Consider the following 23,990-nt stretch of genomic DNA (forward strand, 5'->3'; position numbering starts at 1 on the left):
GTTTATTGACCATTTGGTTCTTTCCTGAAATTTGTGTGCTTTTAATTTTACCCTGTGCTGCATGTACTTTGCCCATTTGTCCTTTTATCTTTTTTAAAGCAGTTTAAAACAATATAGATTTATTATCTCACAGTTTCATTCATCTTTTTGGGTCTTATTCATCTTTTTGCAAGTTAATTTGTAGGCACTCCTTGTATTTTGGGTCTTAATTCTTGGGCTGTTATATATGCTGACATTATATGGTCACTGAGTCCATGGCCCGATTTTTATTTGTTTATAGTGATGTTTGTCCTACAAAAGTTTAATATTTTGTGGTACTCATATATCTGTGCATCTTTTCTTTCAAAGCCTCTAGGTTTCTGTCTGCCTTTCCTACTGCTCAATGAGAGAGATAGTCTACATTTTTTCACAGCTACTTTTTAATTCACATTTTAAAATTTGCATACAGTAACATTTTCTCTGTGTAGTATACTAGTCTATGAGTTAAAAATTCATACAGCCAAGTAACCATTACTACAAACAAGACATGGAACAGTTCTATAGATCCCCAAGTTCAACCATGCTTTTCTTCCCACTCCCAACCAATGGCGACCACTGATCGGTTTTCAGGGATTTCTCATGTGAACAGAATCATAAAGTATGCAGCCTTTTATCTGACTTCTCTCACTTAGCATAATGCATATGGAATTCATACATGTTTTTGCATGCATTGGCAGTTTTTATTTTTATTGCTGTATAGTATTCCATTGTATGGAAGTACCAAAGTTTGTTGATCCATTCACCAGCCAAAGGGCATTTGGGTTGTTTCTGGTTTGGGGCTATTATGAATAAAGACATTACAGGACATCACATAAAGGTTTTGGGCAAATATAAGTCTTCATCTCTCTTGGCTGAATACCTCAGAGAGGGATTACTGGATTATGTTGTAAGTGTGTGCTTAATGTAATGAGCCATCAAACTGTCTTCCAAAGTCACTGTACTATTTTGCATTCCCACCTGCAGAGCACGAGAGTTCTAGATGCTCTGCAGTTAGTATTGTCAGTTTTTTAAAAAAAATTCTAATAAGTGTATAGTGGCAACTCATTGTGGTTTTAATTTGCATTTCCCTCAACTAATGCTGGTGAGCATCTTCTGTTGTATTTATTTGCCATCCATATGAGTTATTTGCTGAAGTGTTCAAATCTTTTGTCTGTTTTTAAAAGTGGGTTTATTTAGTATTGAATTTTAAAAGTCCTTTTATATTTTTCTTTCTTTTTTTAAAGATTTTATTTATTTATTTATTTGAGAGAGAGGGAGAAACAGCGTGAGAGGGGAGAGGGTCAGAGGGAGAAGCGGGCTCCCCGTTGAGCCGGGAGCCCAATGTGGGACTCGATCCCAGGACTCTGGGATCATGACCTGAGCCGAAGGCAGTCGCTTAACCAACTGAGCCACCCAGGCGCTCTCTTTATGTTTTTTTCAATACAAGTCCTTGGTCAGATATATAATATGCAAATATTGCTCCCAGTCTGTGGCTTGTTTTTGCATTCTCTTAACAAATTCATTTGCAGAGAAATTTTTAATTTTGATGAAGTCCAATTTACAATTTTTGTTGTCGTCGTTGTTATGGATCATGCTTTTTGCATTGTATCTAAGAAATCTCTGCCCAACCCAAGTTCACAAAGATTTTTTTTTTCTAGAAGTTTCATAGTTTTGGATTCTACATTTAGGTTTGTGATCCATTTTTAATTATTGTGGTATAAGGTGAAAGGTCTGAACTGAGGTTCAGTTTTTGCATATGGACGTCCAATTATTTGAGCACCAACAATTGAAAATACTCTCCTTTCTCCATTGAATTGTGTTTGCACCTTTGTCAAAAAGCAGCTGGCCAATTTGATCTATTTCTGGACTCTCTCTTCTGTTCCATGAGTCCTGTGTCTATCTTCTTACCACATCACAGACCTACCCTGTCCTGATCTCTGTAGTTCTATAATAGCTCTTGAAATCAGATAGTATGAGTCCTACGACCTTGCTCTTCTTTTCCAAAACTGTTTGGTTATTTTAGTTTCTTCATCTCCCCATGTTAACTTTATATATGGTATCTAAAAAAATAATAATCCTACTGGGATTTTGATTAGTCTTGCGCTGAATCTGCACATTAGTTTTGGGAAAATTGGCACCTTCACAATATTGCGTCCTCCAATCCATGGAGACAGTATTTATTTAGGTATCTGCTTCCTTTCGTCAGTGTTTTATAGTCTTAATTACACAGAAAATGCAGATTTTGTTAAACGTGTACTAAATATTTCATTTTTTTTAACACTTTAGATTTTTTTTTTAAGATTTTATTTATTTATTTGACAGAGAGAGACACAGCGAGAGAGGGAACACAAGCAGGGGGAGTGGGAGGGGGAGAAGCAGGCTTCCCGCGGAGCAGGGAGCCTGATGCGGGGCTCGATCCTAGGACCCTGGGATCATGACCTGAGCTGAAGGCAGACGCTTAACCATCTGAGCCACCCAGGTGCTCCCTAAATATTTCATTTTAAGGAGGTACTAAAATGATGAAATTTTGGGGTGATAAATAATACTGTTTAATTTTGATTTTTGTTCACTGTGAGTATACAGAAATATTATTGATTTTTATCTCTCGACCTTGTGTCCTGCAATCTTACAAAAATTACTCATTAGTTCTAGTAACTTTTTGGTAGATTCTTTGGGATTTTCTAAGTAGATAATCATGTCTGAAAATAGACAGTTTTATTTCTTCCTTTCCAAGCTGTATACCTTTCCTTGCATCATTGCCCTCGCTAAAACCGCCAGTGTAAAGCTGAGTTGAGAGGGAACATCCTTGGCTTGTTTCCAATCTCAGGAAAATCATTTGGTCTTTCATCATTAAGTTCAATGTAGTTTTTTTGATAGATGGCTTTTATCCAATTAGGGAAACTCTTTTCTAATGCTAGTTTCCTAAGTTAATTTTTTTTTAATTGAAGTATAGTTGATATGAGTTTTCTAAGTTTTTTAAAAATTTTATTTTATTATGTTATGTTAACCACCATACATTACATCATTAGTTTTTTTATGTAGTGTTCCACGATTCATTGTTTGCATGTAACACTCAGTGTGCCATTCAATACGTGCCCTCTAAGTTTTTAATCATGAGGGATTTTGAATCTTGCCAAATACTTATTCTACATCTATGGAGATTATTAATTATCCCAGAACTTTAAAATTTTTATGCTTAGATCCCTAATCCACCCTGAATGTATTTTTACATTGTATGTGGAAGTGATTGAACTTTATTTTCACCCAAACGATTAACTAATTGTTGAAACTGTTAAATACATTGTCTATCACTTCACTCAATTGAAATGTCATTTTATCATACATTGATCTCTCATAAATACATATTTCTGGACCATCTCTTTTGTTCCATCAATTTATTGGTCTACTCCTCTGCCAGTCTACATTGAGTCAATTACCAAAGCTTGATGATATGTTTTAATATCTGCTGGAAAATGTCATTCGCCATTTTCCTCTTCCAGATAAATTTGAATCTGCTTACCAAATTCCATATGACACCTGTTGAAATATTGTTCAGGACAGCATTAAAATTATAAATTTGGGGAAATTATTAGTTTATGGCACTGAGCTCTTCTGTTAAGAAACAGTGCGTATTTCTCCATTTATTCAGGTCTCTTTGTATGCACTTCAATTCCATTGTATGCTTTCCTTCATGAAGACCTTTAGTCATCTTATCAATATCTTACTAGTTCAAAAGTTTCTCACTTTTCTTGGATTTTTCCGGGTAGATGGAAATATCACTTGCCCAAAGTGACAATTTTGTATCTTTCTTCCAAAATTTAGATCTTATTTTTTTGCCTTTTTTCCCCCATTATTGCATTTAATGGACATCTAGTTCAATGCTAAATGGGAGTGCTAGGAGCCATTGTTCCCCATTTTAATGGGAATGTTTCAAGTATTTTATGATTAAGCATTGTTTGTTGTAGATTTTTGGTAGAGACACCTTTTCAAATGTAGGATGCTTTATTCTATGACCTATTTACTAAGACATCCTTTTGAAACTAGGAATGTGTACTGTATTTTATTAACTCTGTTTTTGGGGGGGCACCTATTGAGATAATCATCTTTTTCTCTTCAGAGATACAATGAATTCTATTAATGTATTTTCTATTTTCAGACAACTCTTTCTCTCCTGGGATGAGCTCAATTTGGGCATGATGCAGTATTCTTTTAATATCTGCTAGATTTGATATGCTAACAATTTATTTAGAAATTTTGTATTTATGTTCATCAGTGAAATTAACTTTTTTTTATCCTGTATTCATCTGATTTTAGAACTAGGGTAATATCTACCTCTTAGATGAATTGGAAAGCTTTCAATCTGTCTTATGGGTTAGAACTATTTATATATTTTGGAAAATATCTGTTTCTTTGTTTTGGTAGCTCTAGATTGCAAACTACTTGGGTCTGGTGCATTTTTTTTAGTAGTTTTTAAATAATTTTTCCATTTATTTTTAGGTAGATGGTCTGTAGGTTTTCTCCTGCTTATTGAACCAACTTTGGTGATTTGTACTTTTATGGATCAAATATTTCATCTTAATTTTAAATTGTTTTTATTTAAAATTATACATAGCAATCATTCAGCTTTCCCCCACATTTCTTGTTCCTTCCATTATTTATATCTTCTTTTTCCTTAATCTGATTCACCAAGAATTCATCTATTTTATTGATTTTGATAAAGAAATAGTAATTGGTTTTAGTAATGAAGCCCCATTTTTAAAAATTTCATTAATTTCTACTTTTATTCTTATTCTCTTTCATTTCTTTGGGTTTATTTTTCCTATTCTTTTTCTGGCTCTTGAGTCAAATGCTTAGTTTGTTTATTTTCACAATTTCTGTTTTCTACAAGCACTTAAAGCTGTAAATCTTTCCATTTGCACCACTTTGGCAGCACTCACAGATCTTGAAATGTAGTGTGCTCGTTTGTTCATTCCTAAGTAGTTTGTAATTTCAATTTTAATTCCTCTTTAATCCAAGTTAATTAGAAGTGTGCTTTCTCATTTTCAAGAGGATAGAGGGTTTTTTTGGTCTGTCATTTACTATTTTTTTTTTGTTCAATAATTTTATGCATGTGGTCAGTGAACCTAAGTTGTATAATTTCTACTTCATTGTAATTTTCTTTGTAAATATCCCATGTAAGTATATATATGTGTGTGTGTGTATATATGTATATATATATATGTATGTATCTCCATTATTTCTTGAGTATAATGTCTCTTAACAATATTAACCAGATCTTCCATAGCCTTTTAAAATTTCTACTTAAAATATTAATTTGGTTTTCTTTGTTACATCTGTTTCTATTAATCTTTAATTCCTGGGTCATTTTGTTTTAGGAGTTTTAGGTAGACTGCATATAGCTCTTTAGGGTTTGGGGCTTCTCTTTCATTTCCTTTCCAATCTGAGGGGCTCTGTGTTCTCACAGGCTTAGTAAATCCACTCACATTGTGATGACTGACACTTTGAGCTAATTCTTGCATCTTCATATTCTGTTTAGCCTGCTTTGTTTTATTTCCCCTTTTTTTCCTTTCCCCTTTTGCTGAATTGATGACATTTTCCTATTTATTTTTTTTCTTTTATGGTTAGGAAGTTATATATACTATTTCAATGTTTCTAGTGGTTACTCTAATTTTTAAGCACATACTTAAACTTGTTTTATAAAATCAATATCTTCAATTAATGAATACAACTAACCTTCTCTCTGAATAAGGCGAGAACCTTTTCATGCTTTTCCTTTTCTCCTTTGCCTCTGCTACCTCCCCAGTAAAGATCACAGAGTTTTTAATTCCAGATTGTCTCCTCCTGCCCCCACTCTCCTCATTCAACAATGATTTTAAATTTCACCACAAGTTTTGCTGTGTTTTGTGTCCCTCACGCCTTCCTCTTTGATTCCTTTTTCATTTTCCTGAAATACACTGCTTAGTTATTCTTCCAGAGAGGGTGCTTGAGTGGTATATTTTCTGAACCCTTACATTTCTGAAAGTGTTTTTATTTTGCTCTCACACTTGAATGATGAGTTCACCTGGGTATAGAATTCTAAGTTCAAAATAATTTTCCTTCAGAACCTTGAAAGCTTTGCTCCATAGTCTCCCTGAATCCACTGTTGCTGAAGAGAAGTTTTCCCTCCTAATGGCCACGGATGTCACTGCTCTCCTCCTCAGGGGCTAGAAAGCAGAATAAAGGGGACTTCCAACTGGATGCTGCTAGGGCTGTGTCCCCAGTCCATGCCACTGCTTAATCACTAATTCATTTAGCAAATATTTTTGTGCATGTAATATCCCAGGCTCTGTCCTGGGATTTGTTTTTAAAATTTCATGCACACGGAAAAGAGCAGAGAGTAATATAGCAAACAGGAGCAGAGCCGCCATCCTTATTGACAAATCTTATCATTTTGCCTTCTTCACTTTGGGTTTTCAAAAAATAAATAAAGCACTAAAGAATTCATTGAAATCCCATTCCTTTTCCTTCCGCACCAGAGATAACTGCCTGAGATATGGTGTTTGTTATATCCGTTAGTGGATTATACTTTTAATATATGGATATACTATGGATATACATAGCTAAACAATATAGAATAACTAACACAGTGCTTACTACATGCCTACAGATAGTCTAATGACGTTGCGTATATTAACTAGTAAGTTCTCACTGCAACTCAATGAAGTAGGTGCTATTACTATCTCCTTTTACAAATGAGGAGATGTTACTTAATCAAGGTCACACAGCAGCTGACCAGCTAAGCGACTGCCCCAGAACCTGGCCGCCTGGCTGTAGGGTTTGTGTTATTAACAACTATAATATGCTAATTTGGTAATAGTTCCCATGTACTTAACCTTTGTGTAAATGCTAATCATATTAGACACATTCTTCTAAAATCTTAGGTTTTTCCCCCCCTGCCCTATTTACTGAGCAGAAAACATTCTCCATGATCTAGCTCGTTTGGGTTCATCATTTATTTTTACTACCATATAGTACTGCCTTGCATTTTTATGAATCTGTAGATTGCTTCAAAAATCCATGGCAAATGTTACACCGAACATATTTGCAGCTGTTTCCTAGGGCCAAGGACAAGAAATTCTCTAAGGCATATATCGAGGCATGCAATTTCTAAGTCACAGGGTAGGTTCACTGTCATCCTAACAAGTTGTCAAATTGCTGCACCAACTTCTATTTCTCCATGTCAAAGGAGAGGGTCCTATGTCTTGTGCCAGGATTTGAATCTGGCTTGTTAGACTCCACACGTACTGCTGAACTATTGGGCTATTCTACTGTAGAACCTTCTATCACCCACTTTTTTTTTAATATAGACACCTCATTGGGCTTTTGCTCTGACTCGTTATGTAAAAATATTTACCAGTTATTTACTGTGTGCTAATTCTTCCTGTCGATGGTTATTTTTTAAAGCCCAAAACACTGCAGGCACTGAAAAGTATTTGAAATTAGTCCACTAAAGGCTCACCTGTTTTTCATAAGGTCATGTGTACTTCACTTAAACTTGTAAGTTAACACCAGCCTGAATGTAACATGCAAGAAGTCCAGCTGTGTCTAAAAGAAACCTGACAGCTAAGAACACAGGTGTTTTTACCAAGAGTTGAAATAGAATCTAAAACAATGTATTTAAATTATTAGATTATGTAAAATAGAAAATACTAGATTTTTATAGTTTAATACTAAATTTTAAAAATACTTAATGTCTTATTCTACTAAAAAATATTATACATATAATTATATGTGGCATTTTGAGAAACTCTACCAAGAGTTAGAATTCCTGTCCTCCAGAAATTACATATAAAAATAAGTAGCTTTTTTCTTTTTTTAACGTGGGGCTTGAACTCACCACCCTGAAATCAAGACCTGAGCGGAGATCAAGAGTCAGAAGTTTAGCCAACTGAGCCACCCAGGTGCCCCACAAATATGTAGCTTTTTAAAAACTGCTTTTATTCTGTTCCTCAGCCAGGGATGCAGCTTCTAACTGCAAAAGCTTCAGATTCACAGATCTGACAGCTGGTTCAGCATCTCCACTTAGATGTCCACACGGCACCTCAAAGTCTCCAAAGCCAAACTCCCACTTTCCACCTCCTATATCCTGCTTCTTCGAAAGTCTTCTTCATCTCAAAATTAAAAAAAAAAATACATTTTTCCAGTTCCTGGACTGAAATTCTTGGGAGTCCTTCATGAGTCCTCACCTTCTCTTCTACCCTGCATCTAACACACAGGCAAGCAGGTATCTTGCGTGCTCACAGCAAAAGACATCCAGGCTCTGACCACATCTCCCCACCTTCCCCGCTACCACTCTGGTCTAAAGCATCATCATCTTTTGCTTGGACTCTTGCAGCAGTTAACCACTCTCCTGCTTCCACTCTTGCCCACCCTCTAGGCTATTTGCTACACAGCCACCAGGGTGAACCTCTAAAAAAGTAATTCAGATCGTGTCACTGCCCAAAATTCTCCCTAGACTTGCCATCTCTCTTTACGTGGATTGATAAGGTCCTATATGACCTGCCTCCCATCCACCCAGATCCCTGAACTCATTCATCTCTTACCCTGCTCTTACCATCTCTTTTCCTTCACTTACTCCGCTTCAGCCTTGCATTGGCAAAAATAATGACTCCCCAAAGATGTCCACATCCTAATACCCAGAACCCACAAATATGATACATTATTATAGTAGTTTGACCAAATATCATGGTGGTTTGGATTAGGGTATTGGCAGGGAAAATGAGAAAAGTGAATGGTCAAGGTATATTTTGAAGGTAGAATTAACCAAACATGAAGATGAATTAAATGCAGGGGCTGAGAGGGAGGTGTCAAGGATGACCCCCCAGTTTCCCAGCTTGAGGGATAGGCTGAATGAAAGTGCTATTTCCTGAGACAGGAAAGACTGCAGGAGGAGTAGATTTGGGGTACCAACCAAGAACTCAGATTGTGAATATATTCAGTTTGTGATAACTATAAGACATCACAGGAAGGATGGTGAGTTATCAAGAAGTCAAGAGGGACTTAGGACTACCTGACATCTCTGGAAAATAGACCTGGTGTAAAGATTGTAATTTCATAAATTGTTGGTATATGGGTGTACCTAAGTCATGGGAAATGTTAAAAATTACCTAGAGAGAGTGGGTAGAATTGAGAGAAGAGGGCATTGTATAGAATTCTGCCAAACTTTACATTTTAAACATTAGGTAAAGGAGGAGAAATGAGCAATTAGGACTGAGAAGGAACAGTTAGAAAGATGGAAATAAGCCCAAAAGAATGCAGTTTCACAGAAGCCAAAAGAGAATGTTTCAAGGATTACTCAACTGCTCTTGAGACTTCTAGTAATTTGAGGATTGGACTCAGCAACATGGATCAATGTTGATTTTTTTTTCTTTTTGAGAAAAGAGGGGTTTTTTAAATAGTGGTAAAATATACATAAATGTACCATTTTAAACATTTTAGGTATACAGTTCAGTGGCATTAAAGTACATTCACATGGTTGTGCACCAATGTTGCTCTTAGCGAGAATTTCTGTAGCAAAGTGAGGGCTAAATATTGGAGCGAATTTAATAATACATGGGGTAAGGAATTGGTGAAAATACAGAGCATATTTGGCTCTTGAGATACCTGGCTTTGAAAGGGAATGTGGCTACGAGGCAATAGCTAGAGGAGAATGGAGAGTTGAGAGACATGCTTTTTTTTTTAATTGGAGATATTAGTCCACTATTGAATGTTAATTCCAATTATTCTGCAGAGAAAGAGAGATAGAACATGCTAGAGACAGAGGGCATACATTATGGATTGTGGATCCTGAGAAAGCAAGAAGTAAAGGGGCTAGAACTAATGAGAATGGACTGGGCTTTGCCAAAAGGTGGGAAGGAAACTGCAGAGATGCAAACAGATTGGCAATATTTCTGGGAATGTTGAATATCTACTTGAGATTGGTAATCATGAATGAATACTGCTACTAACCTGTCAGTTTATGTATTCCTATTCATTTATTTCCTATAAATTCCTTTACTGCCTATAAAGGCGTTATAGAATGCCTACTATGTGCCTCCTGGGAACCACTTGTGACCAAAGGGAGGGGCAGGTCAGCCTCTCAAGGCCTTCAGGAAAATCTCTTGGATGTTGCTCCTGGAAGTTTCTGAATGGGCTTGGGAAGGTAGTATTTCTGTAACATTTATTTCAAGACCACAGTATACACTATGTTGAGAAATTATCCTTTTCCTACTTTCCATTTCAAATAATCCCCTATTATACTTCCAGAGCCAATTCCAGAGAGGCTACCAATGTGCACTGGTTACAGAATAGCTCACAGGATAGAATACCATCTGTAGAGAGACCCCAAAGTCTCTCATCAACTTGAACAACCGACATCCTGTTCATTATCCAGTGAATCCCTTGATCCCAAGAAACAACAACAGACAACAAGAAAAGTCCCCTCCCTTTACAGAGCAACTACCTATGTACAAGGCATCTCCTCTCTGCAGTTTCCTCCAATTCTGCCTCTTCGCAGCCAGAGAAATCCCCCAGGAGGTCCTCAGCAGTGAGAGGCTGGATGTCTTGCCCTGGGACTGGATGTGCTCCCTCAGCAACCTCCAAACCAGTATTTATGTTTCCAACCCAAGCCCCTCATTTGCATTGCTTTTTCCAAAATTCAAGAGGATTATCTAGACAATTCATAACATCAGTGCCACATCCACAAATTAAGGAAAATATAAGCAAATACCTACACCACAATATAAGTTCCACGAGGGTGAGAAGTTTTGATTTTTTTGGTTGTTGTTGTTCACTAATGTAACTCCCAGTTCCTGGAAGAATGCTTGGTAATAGAAGGCCATCAATGTGAACTGGCTGAATGAATGAAATATCTAGAACATACACCAACACTACAGTGGAACACTCACCAGCAAAATAATATTTCTAGATCCTAACAACATTCATTAAAAATCACTTGTTTTTCTGGTACTACTTACCTTGAACACAGAGGCACTCCTTCCTTTTTCTTTCCTTTTCTTTTTTCCAGAAAAAGCTTTCCTTAGGTGATTACCTACACAAAAGTAAATATTACCTTCTCTACACTGTTGGTAGGAAGCACCCTGTCATCTAGGAAAAGCACCCTTCTGAAAATTTAGTGTTTAAGAAGTCACAGTGGAATTATAAAGTATTTAGAACTGAATGACAATGAAACCACTATTTTGCAAACTTGTGGGATACAGATAAAGCAAGGGAAATTCTCTTCAAGGGGTTTTATAACCCCAAATTATATTTTAGAAAATAAGAAAGATCGGAAATTAACATAGTGTTTAAGTTAAATAGTAACTTAAGTTAGTATTAAATAGTAAGTATTTAAATTAAACATGGTATTTAAGTTAAATAGTAACTTAAGTTAGTATTAAATAGTAAGCATTTAAATTAAAAACTTTTTTAAAAAAGGAGTAACATTAAACTCAACAAAAGTATGAGAGGTTAATAAAAATAAATACAGAAATTATATATATTTAAAAAGAAACAGATATGATCAACAAAAGCTGAGCTATACATCAAACCTCTATAGGTTTATCTAATAATATAGATAAATCTCTGTTCAGACAAAGGAAAAAATACAGAATTCCCAAATATATCAGGAATGAAAAGTAGGATATAACTACAGAGACTGTAGAGAATTTATTTTTAAGGTTTTATTTGTGTGAGAGAGAGCACAAGCAGGGGGAGAGGCAGACAGAGGGAGAAGTAGGCTCCCCACTGAGCAAGGAGCCCAATCCGGGACTCGATCCCAGAACCCTGAGATAACGACCTGAGACAAAGGCAGGCACTTAAGCGACTGAGCCACCCAGGTGTCCCGAGAATTTTTAAATAAGAGAAGGCTATGAACCATATTCCAACATTTTGAAGACTTAAATATAGTATCTAATTTTTATTTCTTTTTTAAAAAGTTTTATTTTAGAGAAAGAGAGTGTGCATGGGGTGGAGGGGCAGAGGGAGAGAGAGAAACTTAAGCAGACTCCCTGCTGAGCATAGAGCCCAGACACCAGGCTGGATCTCACAACCCTGAGACCATGACTTGAGCCAAAATCAAGAATCAGACACTCAACCGACTGAGCCATCCAGGCAGCCCCCTACTATCTAATTTTTAAAGAAATGTGTGAATTATCAAAATTGACTCAAGAAGAAATTGTAACTCAAATAAATTAACAACCATTAGACAAATTGAACTGAATTTTTAAAATATGGTTTCACAGATGAGCCTTTACCAAATAATCAAGGAACAAATAATACCTACCTCATATAAACTGTTACAGAAAATAGAAAAAAGGGTTATTTCCAAATGCATTTTATGAGGGTAATACAACCCTGATACCAAATGTGGACAAAGGCAGTGCAAGAAAAGGAAATTATAAGCCCAAATCACAAGCATGATGCTAAAATAAAAAAAGCGCTCATAAATTGCGTGAAGCAGTGTATTTAAGAAATAATAGTACATTTGGCAAAACCAGGTATATCTCAGAGAATGCAAGGATAGGTCCATATTTGAAAAAGCTATCGGTGACCCATTACATTAACATAACAAAGACAAAACCTATAATCATCTTAGTAGTTTTAGAAAAAGCCATTTAATAAAATTTAGTATTCATTGCATGGTTTTAAAATATTCCTACTTTAAACTCAGCTGGGATAGAAGGGAACTCCTTCACCAGATAAAGGGTTTCTATTAAAAACTTACAACAACAAATATCATGAATAATAATGGCACATTAGAAATATTCTCAATGAGGGAAGCCTGGGTGGTTCAGTCGGTTAAGCACCTGCCTTCGGCTCAGGTCATGATCCCAGGGTTCTGCAAACAGGTCCCACATCAGGCTCCTTGCTCAGCGGGGAGCCTGCTTTTCCCTCTGCCTGCCACTCCCCCTGCTTGTGCTATCTCTGACAAATAAATAAATAGTCTTTAAAAAAAAGAAATATTCTTGATGAGATAGAAACAGGAAAACAATCTTGCTCTCACCCTTACTATCTGATGTTATATTGGAGGTCCTAGCCCATCCAATGAGATAAGGGGACCGGTATTAAGAGCGTGATTTACAGATGATATGATTAGCTATATAAAAATACAAGAGAATATGCAAATAAACCATTTAACTAATAAGGATAAGGAAGTTCACTAAACAAGATTATTCCAAAATCAATATTTTCAAACAGCATCAATAGCCAACTAAAAAATTTAAAAAGGATCCCACTTATAATAGCAACAAAAGCTGTAATATACCTAGGAATAAATCTAACAGAGGTGCAAGAATTTTTATAAATAAACTATGAAATGTTATTGAAGGATATGAAGAAACCAGAGTGATATTAATGTATTAGATGACTCAATTTTATAAAGATATCATATCTCCCAAAATTTAAATTGTGCATGTATAAATTTAACTTAGCAAAATACCAAAAAAAGGTTTTTTTTTTTTAAGATTTTATTTATTCTTTTGACAGAGACAAAGTGAGAGAAGGAACACAAGGAGGGGGAGTAGGAGAGGGAGAAGCAGGCTTCCCGCTGAGCGGGGAGCCCAATGTGGGGCTCGATCCCAGGACCCTGGGATCACGACCTGAGCCGAAGGCAGACGCTTAACAACTGAGCCACTCAGGCGCCCCCCAAAAAGGTTTTTCAATAGAAGTTGACAAACTGATGCTAAAGTTAGTATGGAAGAATAGAAATCCCAAAATAGCCAGTACAGTTTAAAAAATGAACAAAATGGTGGGGGGGGCCCTCCTAGACATGAAGACTTACTATAAAGCCATAATAATTAAAACAGTGTGGTATTGGCTCAGAATGGGTTTGATCAATGGAAAAGGACAAAGTAGGAACATATCCATGAATACATGAAATTTAATTTTCATCATGGTGGCATTACACATTAATGGGGGAATTAAAGACTGTCCAGTAAAGCAGGTCAGGACAACAGGTTTTCCATATTGGGGAAGGAGGAGAGTAAAATTAAATTTCTAATTTATACTATTCAAAAAATAAGTCCCAGGGAATTTATTTTATAAGTGTCGAGAGCAAAACTTCAAAACGTTAAGAAAAAAAAAAAGGCTATCTTCATGGTATCAGGAATGGAGAGAGTTCTTCTATAACACACAAATGACACAAACTATAAAGAGATCAAGGAATATGACCACATTTTACATTTTCTATAGTATAAAAGACATCAAAAGCCGTCAGAAGAGAAGCCACAGACTGAGACAATATGATGTGTATATGGACGCACTCCTATAAAACAAGAAGGAAAAAAATGAAAACATACACAGCCCATTGGAAATGGATGAGGTCTGTAAAAAATCAAATCACAGACTTGAAATCTTAATAGCCAATCAATATATGAAGAAGTGCTCAACCTTATTAGTAGTGAGGGAAATGCAAATAAAACAGGAAGATACTGGGGTTTGAAAAAGTCAAATTGTCAGAAATGAGAAAATTTTGAATCTAGAAAGTGGTGAAGTTCATGTGAGGGAGACAACTCTCATCCACTACTGGTGGATGTGTAAATTGAAGAACCATTTGGCACTCTCTAATAAGACTGAACATGTGCATGTAGCCTAGCAATTCCCCATCTAGGCAGATTCAGAGAGAAATTCTCACATATATGCAAGGGACACATGTACACGCATGTTCCTATTAGCATTGCCCCAAATATTGGCAGCAGCTTAAATATTCATCAATAGGGCAATGAATAAACAAGGCACATTTATATGCATGGATCTACAATATAGCAATTAAAATGAATGAACTGATTTATATTTATCAACATGGAGAGAAAGAATACAAACATACCAAGAAGGGAAAAAAAAACAAGTCAGAATATGTACAGTCTAACACCACACATATACATTTTAAAAAATAAAACAATATTCTGTATTTTTATGGGTTCATGTATAGTAAAAGCATAAAACCTAGATGGGAAAGTTACATACTAAATTCATGATAGTGTTTGCCTTTGGAGAAAAAGGTGAAGAATGGATTTGGGGAGGAGTACAAAGGGACTTCAGTTTTATCAGAAATCTTAAATAGTTCAATTAAAAAAAAAAACCTGCAGCAGATCTGGCAAAATGTTAACATTCACCAATTATATGATAGGTACGTGGATGCTTGTGATATTGTCTGTGCATTTTTAAATATCTTTACCTTTTTTCCCAAATAATAAAATTAAAAGCAGCTAGTAAAGAATTCTGATAGAAATTTCACCTGTGTAGATAAATTGAGTCAATTGTTTAAAATTCTGAGGCAAAGAACTTTATAATTACCTGTCTTAGAATGGAATCTCCATAAAAATAATATAGCTGGTAATATTAATAAAACTACTGAAAGGAATAAAGCAGATTCTATAGGTATCAACATGGATAGTTGTCAAAATCATATTGAGGAGAAAAAGTAAGTTGCAAAATGACATGTACACTAGTGTACTATTTATAAAGAAAATTTAAAATACTCAAGCATGGGTATACATATTTACATATAAATATATAAGCAATTAGGTAATAAAGGTATAATAATAAATGCTGGAAGAATACACTATAATACTGATTACCTAGGGAAGTAAGGAGGGAGAAAGTTGAATTAGGGAGGGAAGTAAAGTGACATTTAGCTCTATCTGCAATCTTTTAATATAATTTTTAAAAAACCCTGAAGCAAACATGACAAATATTTTACATTTGATTATTCTAGGAAGGAAACACACGAATGTATGTTATTCTTGATGTATATGTATTTTTAATTTCCAAAAGAAAAAGTACTGAAGAATTACAAAGAAAATGCACATAATTCAACACTATATAAAGTAAAGCTTGTGTACATCAAAAACTGTGCTATGACTATTTTTAGAAATTATCCTGTTTGCTTTTCTATGTGTTTTTAATTTTTCAAAAATCAAAGGAAAAAAAGCAATGAAGAAATGCAAAAAAAAAAAAAAAAAATCAAACCCATTCCGAATCACATAAAAAGAAAACCCTGCACAAATCACAATGAGCAACTCTATATCATTTGCTGCATTTTCTTATTTTTACTTTTTGTCAAAAGAAAAATAAAAGATGTTGCCTAATTGGAAACGTGACTTTCTATTATTAAAATTGTGGGAGTCCATTTTAATGTGTTTATCTCGCTGCTAGTCTATAATTTCTATTTCAGCGTGGAAATTTGTTTGTATGCCTGTGACAGGTTAATGCAGTTTAAACATGCATTTTTCTTTCGTTGGTTGAATAGTTAAATCGTTACTCAAAGGATTTTAAGTTTCAATTTCAACCATGAGAGGATTCTTTGCTTTTTCAAGGTTAGAAATGTTTCTGGTTCAAAATGCTATTAATTAATGGCTACGTAGTGGATCTGTTTAGGGAATTGGTACCGACTCCGGATTAACAGTGGAACTGCTAAGTGAGAAAACTTCTTTTGATGCACACTTGGGGATATTTTAAATTCGGTCTGACAGCGGTGGACAGAAATGAAATGTAATTCCAGCCCGCTTAACAATCGTAATTATGAATCGAAAGACATATCAGGTATTAGCAATTTTTTTTTCGCTTAAAAAAAAAGTTTCTCGGACTCCGCCGGACACCCAGCTGGCGGACGACCAGCGGGCGCGGCGGGGGGGGCGGGGTGGGGGTGGGGGGGCGCGCGAAGCCGGCAGGCTGCCCAGAAGTTACGATCGGGGAGTTTTCTCTTTATTAAAATTACCTGGCTCACCAGCAGAGGCAAGAAAGCGAAGACAAGATAATTTCTTAGGCTGTTAAAAATGACTTAGCCCGGTGGGCCCCGCGTTCCGAGGGGGTGTCCTGCGGGCCGGGGCGGGTCCCGCCGCCCCCGCGGGCTCCGGTGCGTCAGGGGCGCGTCAGGCGGGGCGGGCTCCGCGCGGGCGGCGGCGGCGGCGGCGCCGGGCGGCGGGCGGCGCGCACCGGGCCTCCTGCTTCTCGCTCCGAGGCTGCGGGACGGACGCTCCCGAGAACTCTCTCGCCCGCGGCCGGCCGCGCTCGGACGGCGCTCGCCGGCGGCCCGGCGGTGCCAGCATGTCCGCCGCCGTGGCGTGCCTGGACTACTTCGCCGCTGAGTGCTTGGTGTCCATGTCCGCGGGCGCCGTGGTTCACCGCCGCGCGCCGGACCCCGAGGGCGCGGGCGGAGCCGCCGGCTCGGAGGTGGGTGCGGCGCCGCCGGAGTCTGCTCTGCCGGGTCCGGGGCCACCGGGACCCGCGTCGGTCCCCCCGCTCCCCCAGGTCCCCGCCCCCAGCCCCGGCGCGGGCGGCGCCGCGCCCCACCTGCTGGCTGCAAGCGTCTTGGCTGACTTGCGCGGCGGCTCTGGGGAGGGCTTCGGGGAGAACTCGGGGGAAGCTCTGCGCGCCTCGTCCGGTTCCTCCGGCCCGACCCGGTGCTCCAGCCCGACCCTGGGCTCAGAGCCGACCCCGGCCTCCAGCGCGGCGGAGATCTCCGGACCCGCGCACTCCTCCGGCGCGCTCGCGGTCCCCGGAGCGCCTGCCGTCCCCGGAGCGCCTGCCGTCCCCGGGGTGGTCCCCGGCGAGGCCCCTGGGGCCTGCCCCGCCCCCACCACAGGTCCAGTGCCCCGTCGGAGGCCGGTGACACCTGCTGCCAAGCGCCATCGCTGCCCCTTTCCGGGCTGCAACAAAGCCTATTACAAGTCGTCACATCTGAAGTCCCACCAGCGCACCCACACGGGTGAGCGCCCTTTCTCCTGCGACTGGCTCGACTGCGACAAGAAGTTCACGCGCTCCGACGAGCTGGCCCGCCACTACAGGACGCACACGGGCGAGAAGCGCTTCTCCTGCCCCCTCTGCCCCAAGCAGTTCTCCCGGAGCGACCATCTGACCAAGCACGCTCGCCGCCACCCAGCCTATCATCCCGACATGATCGAGTACCGCGGGCGCCGTCGCACTCCCCGCGTCGACTCGCAACCCACCGGCATGGTGGACAGCTCCAGCTCCGTCCCCGGCCAGGCGCCCAGCCTCACCACCTGCCTGTCTGACAGTCATTGCTGTTAATCGTCCCAGCAAGGACGAGCCCCCAGGCCGTTGTCCCTGCCTTTTCTTTGCCCATCCCTCTTTTCCCAGAGTCATTAGACCAAGGCACAAGACTGGTTCCTCCGCTTCGAGGGTCGGTCCAGGCAGGCACGTTGGACCCTGGGGAGGGACTGGGGGCCCGAAAATAGCAGGAATTCTTACAACACGTGTATCAACCTAAAGAGGAGGGTTGCCTCAAGACAGCCCCCTGGAACTGGTGAGAAGGGATGAACCCCGGTACTCTCCAGAGTCCTGAAGATTCTCCCTTCCCTGGAACCAGAGATGTGAAACTGGAATTCTCAGGTGCCTGAGGAGCTCCCAGTCTCAAAGGACTCTGTGTCTTACCCACCCACCAGGGCGGACCTTGGCGAGGGTATCAGGGGTGGCAGTCTTGGAAATGTCCACGACTGGGATGGTGAGAGGCCTTTGGAAACAGAAATGATTTCTATTTCTGTAAATAGCAATGTTTACTAATTTATTTTTAGTATCTTTTAAACAGGGATCCCAGGTTGATGGGAGGTTGATGTCCTCCACTCCCCAATTGCCCCAGCTACCTCTGCTAGGAGAGGCCATGTAAGAGTCCATGTGAATGTATGGCTGGGAGATACTTCTTGGTGTCTGGGGAACGGTGTGAGTCTGTTTGCAGGTCCTGTTGCATGGTTTGGAACCCTGCCCTTGCATCCCTCCGTCCCTCCGTCCCTCCGTCGCCTTTTTCCCATTTGGATTCCTACTTGGGGAGGGGAACTTCCTGGCTCACTCTCACAGTGAGATTGGTTTTTAAAAATTTGGAAACAACCATAAAAACACCAGAAATAGAAGAGTGGTCTGGGCCAGTTCTCCTTTCACCCTCTGGTGACTTTGGGTGAGATAGGTCCAAAACAAGACCTTTCAGGATCATTGTTAACATTCAGGGAAATAGGGGCATGTGGTTCCAGCTGCCCAGTCCAAGTAATCTCAGGTGTGGTAGATTCTGTTCATTTCTTAGTGGCCAATGAGGGGCTTATTTCCCTTGGGAACTGTGCATTTTTGTTTTTGCAGCAAATGAGTTAATCGCTTGGGGAGGGGAAGATGAGAGTGGCTTTCTCCAAAGATCTGGTTGCCCTGGATTTGGGGAAGGAATAGCAAGGTGAAAATTTTTATCAAATAAGAGGACCCTTCTCCCTTTGCCTTGAAGTCCCTCCAAGTTACACCCTCAGGACCCCTCTGCCCCTAATGCAGGAATCAAGCATCAGCAGTATTTATTTTTCTATGTGTATCTCTGCTGCTATGAATGAAGTTGTCGGCCACTCTGCTTATGTGTGTGTGAATGTGTATACATGTGACCCTTTTATGAGAGGTGGGGCTGAAAGGAATTTCCTGCTCCTGGTAAGGTCCCTGTGGCCCCCTCCTGAATGTCTTGTAATAGTCCATCCATCCCATTTGTGGAAGGTGCCATAATCTCAAAGGACTGCAACAGGCATCTCGGTAAACAAACTGCTTCCCCCTGTTTTGCAGATGAAGACACCGAAGCCTAGATAAGTTTAAAGTCTCATGCTGAGTTGCTGGCAAAAGCCAGGACTAGAACTTAGATATCTGGCTTTCTAAGTGACTCTTTCCCTCAGGCTTAGTTACCTCACCTCCTCTCTCTCTCTGGGCCCTTAGTCAAAGGACACCACTCTCCCTTCCTGCCACCAGTATCCCCTCCCTCCCTAATCCCTATCACTTCTAAGTTCCTTAGAATGTCCAGTTCCTGCTGAACACTTGGCCTGTTGTGTTTAACCCCAAAACCGTTTTCCTAGCAGGTTGAGTCCATTCCCCCCTTCCACACCATGTGGACCTACAATGGGAATGACTGTTTGACATTTGGGAAGAGACTTTATCTTTTGACCTGGTAGATTAATTTTCAGTGCCAATTTTATTCTTCCTCTGGTCCTGGGCATTCTGTTTTCCTTGAGAGAGTGAGTGATACAACTTGACATTGGGCCTCGGTGCTCCTGCACTAAGTGAGGGAAAGATCCTTAAGAAGGACCCAAAGGGTATGCCCTATGACTTTGAAGAGGTCAACGTTTCCTGATGCAGACTAAGCAGACTGGGTGGGGCTCTTTTGGAGTTACATATGGGAAGAGGAGGTTCCCAATTGTGGAGGTGGGCTTTGATGGTGAGAAGGGTCCTCCCTTTGCTCTGTTTGTCTCCTCAGCTGGGACTGGATGGGAAGGGCGCTCTGGGCCCCCTTGAGGATTGCCATTTCCCCTTTGTCTCCTTCAATAGAAGATCTGCCATTGAGTAGATGAACAACGAAGCTAACAGGAGAGAGACTCCCACTGACTGTTCTGGAATTGGGCTCAAGAATGCTTGGCTTTTCCAACCACCCTTTGATAAATAACTTTTGATTCTCAAGCTTCTAAGCAGTGTCCTTATTTGGGTTCTTCGACCTGGGGGACTTTTGTCTGGGGATGGTCTCTGACAATCTAAGTGTGGCATGTCTTCCAATGACAACTCCTAGGACTTGGGATGGTGGGGAGGGGGACACTCAAAACACTTAAAGTAGCCAGATAATGGAGGCAAGATTTATAGGCTAGTCTTTTTTTTTTTTTTTTAAGATTTTATTTGTTTATTGGGGGGGGGAGGAGGGAGGGAAGCACAAGCAGAGGGAGGGGCAGAGGGAGAAGCAGGCTCCCCACTGAGCAAGGAAAAGGGGGAGAGCACAAGCAGGGGGAGGGCAGAGAGAGAAGTAGGCTCCCCACTGAGCAAGGAAGGGGGGAGAGCACAGGCAGGGGGAGGGGCAGAAGGAGAAGCAGCCTCCCCACTGAGCAAGAACCCAATGTGGGACTTGAGCCCAGGACCCTGGGATCATGACCTGAGCTGAAGGCAGACGCTTAATGGACTGAGCCACCCAGGCATCCCATAGGCTAGTCTTTCTTAGTCTTGGGTATTGTTGTTACCCTTTCACTCCAGCAGCCAGACAGCTCTTGAAAAACAATTATGAGTGAAATGTCTTCGAAGGGGCTTCCTAGTTGTTTTTTTTTTTTTTGAAGATTTTATTTATTTATTCACGAGGGACACAGAGAGAGAGGCAGAGGGAGAAGCAGGCTCCCAGGGAGCAGAGAGCCCGTTGTGGGACTCGATCCCAGGACCCTGGGATCATGACCTGAGCTGAAGGCACACGCTTAACCATCTGAGCCACCCAGGCGCCCGGGGCTTCCTAGTTTTATTGATGTTTCTTTTGCTTCTTTTTGTTAAACAGATGGAGCTCAATTAGTGAATGAGTCTGGGGATTAGTTGGGGTCAGCCTGAACCTCTGGGTCCTTCCCCACCCAGGCCATCCTGAGTTGTGATGTAGGAATGACCGAATCTATTAACAGAATCTACTGCTAGAACTCTTTCTAAATTCTGGGTTGGAAGCTGGGAATGAATTCCAGGTTAGATCTTGGGTGCGAGGGAATTGGATCCCCAGTCTCTGCTGGGAGGGTATAAAGAGTCCAGGACTTGCCCCTATCCACAGGGACAAGAATCTGTCATTTGTCCCTATTTCCCTGTTCTCCAAGTAGGGAACCATACTGGGATACTACTCTTGGCCTGACTCTACCTCTTATTCACTTTTCCCCAAAGAAAGGTTGTGTTCTCTGATGGAGACACAGGGAAGAGGGTCATTGTACACACACACACACACACGGATGCACATGCACAGACACACAAACGCATGCACACATGCATGTTCTAAGCTCTCTTCTTTCTATTGTACCTTTTTGCCAGCAATGTGTATGCAGTCCATTCAGATCTAGCCTTCACCTAATAAGCACACCTGCTGAGGCTCAGACCTGCCTTCCAGAGGCAGGTCTGAAGAGCACCTCTCTCTGTTTCCACTTTTGGAGCAGCCATGGCCCCTTGCAGCACTCCAGGTAAGTCTTGCCTTTGTATATTCTCCTTTGGGTGGGTAATCCCACTATCAGGAATTGGGAGTGATGAGACAGGCAAATGGTATTAGAAAGCCCAATTCTGGCCATAGATACAGCTTCATCAATAAAATGTTGATATTTTGATCTTCATTAGTCTGATTCCTAATCTATTACCCAGGTGGTTGAGAACTTAGAAGGGAAAGGATAAGATTAATTTTCTCCCTTAAGCCCCAACACATGCAAATATGCTTTGGCTGTATATCTTGAGAAATAGGCATTCTGATAGGAATTAGGGAACCAAAATAAGACGTGTAGAGATGGGACGTCTGGTGTGCCAGGGCACAGGTCTTTGGCACGTTAGTGATCTTGGACCATTCAGTTCTTTGGCCTTTTCAAGTCTTAGCAGCTTATAGTAACTAGCTTCCATACCCAAGCTACTTTTTTAGCGGTAACTGGACTGGTATGTTGACTTTGCAAAAGTAGGCTGCACAGGCCACTGTGGCTGATCTTGATTCATATAGATAGAGTTGAGATAGGCTTGCTGCAGAAGGGAGAAACACTTTTTTTTTTTTAGGAGAGAAAGGAGAATCCTGAAGGAGAATCCTGAAGCGGACTCCGCACTGAGCATGGAGCCTGAGGGGCTTGATCCTAGGACCTTGAGTTCATGACCTGAGCCAAAATCAAGAGTCAGACACTTAACCGACTGAGCCACCCAGGCGCCCCAGAGAAGCACTATTAACTGGAACAATTTGTGCTGCCTTTATTGTCCGCCAGAATTGTAGAAGAAGACTTTAAGGTGAATGGCACAAGTTCTGTTTGAACTTCAAAACACAAGTTTAGCAGATTTTGTCCCCAAAACTGTGCTGGGGATTAGCAGGTGGCATTAGATCAGTTTCACCCAATTTGGTTCCCTTTTATCCTTTCTTTTTTTTTTTAAGGTTTTTATTTATTTATTTATAATAAAGAGGGGCAGAGTGGGGAGAGAGACGCAGACTCCCTGGAGAAGGGCAGAGAGGGGAGGGAGAAGCAGACTCCCTGCTGAGCAGGGAGCCCCACACAGAACTCCATCGCAGGAACAGGCTTCCTGTTCCCTGTTATCTTGATTTAAATTGCATCCTTTGTAGGACCAGGGAGAGACCTATGGGAGGGGCCAAGGTCTTTATTTCATAGGGGGTATCCAGAGTCACAGTCTATTTTTGTCCCAAGTTAGTGCCAGGTATGTTGACTATATAAGCCCTGGCAGTGAAATTTCAGGGACTCAATCTGTGTTTTATTATCACAGAGGGATGGTGGATTTTAATCATAAATATAAAAAAGAGGACGGGCGCCTGGGTGGCTCCGTCGTTAAGCGTCTGACTTTGGCTCAGGTCATGATCCCAGGGTCCTGGGGTCGAGCCCCACATCAGGCTCCCTGCTCAGCAGGAGGCCTGCTTCTCCCTCTCCCACTCCCCCTGCTTGTGTTCCCTCTCTTGCTGTGTCTCTCTGTGTCAAATAATAAAATCTTTAAAATCTTTATATATATAAAAGAGGATGCAAATGTTTGTTATATATGGGCTTGGGGTAGAGAGAAGCCATGCCATTATAACCCCCAAAAATAGGAAGAGTATTTTTAAATAGTGTGCCTGGATTCTTCTTTCCTTAGGAATCAAGCCTTTTGAGGAAATAAAGTAGGAATCATATTTGTTTCAAATATGTTTAGATCTTGAAGTCAAAATGGAAGAGTGGGAGGGTGAAAAATGAATAAAGACAGGTAGATTGAACTGGAGGAAGGGAAGGATTTCTTTAGAAGAATGGTTGTGGGGGCACTTGGGTGGCTCAGTCAGTTAAGTGTCTGCCTTCTGCTCGGGTCATGATCCCAGAGTCCTGGGATCAAGCCCAGGGTCGGGCTCCCTGCTCGCAGGAAGTCTGCTTCTCCCTCTCCCTCTGCCCCGCCCCCCTGCTCATGCACGTTCTCGCTTTCTCTCTCTCTCTCTCTAATAAATAAAATTTTTAAAAATAGAGGAAGAAAGGTTATGTTCTTAGAGGATAGAA

At 40.6% G+C, this 23,990-nt stretch overlaps 2 protein-coding genes across 11 annotated transcripts in view; both read left to right on the forward strand.

Moving 5' to 3' along the window:
* TSGA13 (testis specific 13) overlaps nt 1-23,990 on the forward strand; it is a 119,021-nt gene that overhangs the window by 47,627 nt on the left and 47,404 nt on the right. For 5 of the 10 annotated variants that reach the window (XM_064574941.1, XM_064574942.1, XM_064574939.1 and 2 more), the window contains one exon: nt 21,817-21,962. The exons of 4 other annotated variants lie outside the window; for them this stretch is intronic. The gene's annotated coding sequence lies outside the window, so the exon portion shown is untranslated. Of the gene's footprint in view, nt 1-21,816; nt 21,963-22,533; nt 22,756-23,990 lie in introns of all 10 variants that reach the window. One more of the 10 variants, XM_064574946.1, reaches the window with a different exon arrangement.
* On the forward strand, nt 16,292-20,541 carry KLF14 (KLF transcription factor 14). Its single transcript, XM_045865095.2, has one exon. The coding sequence runs from the start codon at nt 17,083-17,085 to the stop codon at nt 18,064-18,066; it is 984 nt and encodes a 327-aa protein (XP_045721051.1). The 5' UTR covers nt 16,292-17,082; the 3' UTR covers nt 18,067-20,541.

Source organism: Mirounga angustirostris, unplaced genomic scaffold (genome assembly GCF_029215605.1).
Source record: "Mirounga angustirostris isolate CCGP_5_RB_7025 unplaced genomic scaffold, mMirAng1.0.hap1 SCAF_12, whole genome shotgun sequence".
Taxonomy (NCBI): Eukaryota; Metazoa; Chordata; class Mammalia; order Carnivora; family Phocidae; genus Mirounga; species Mirounga angustirostris.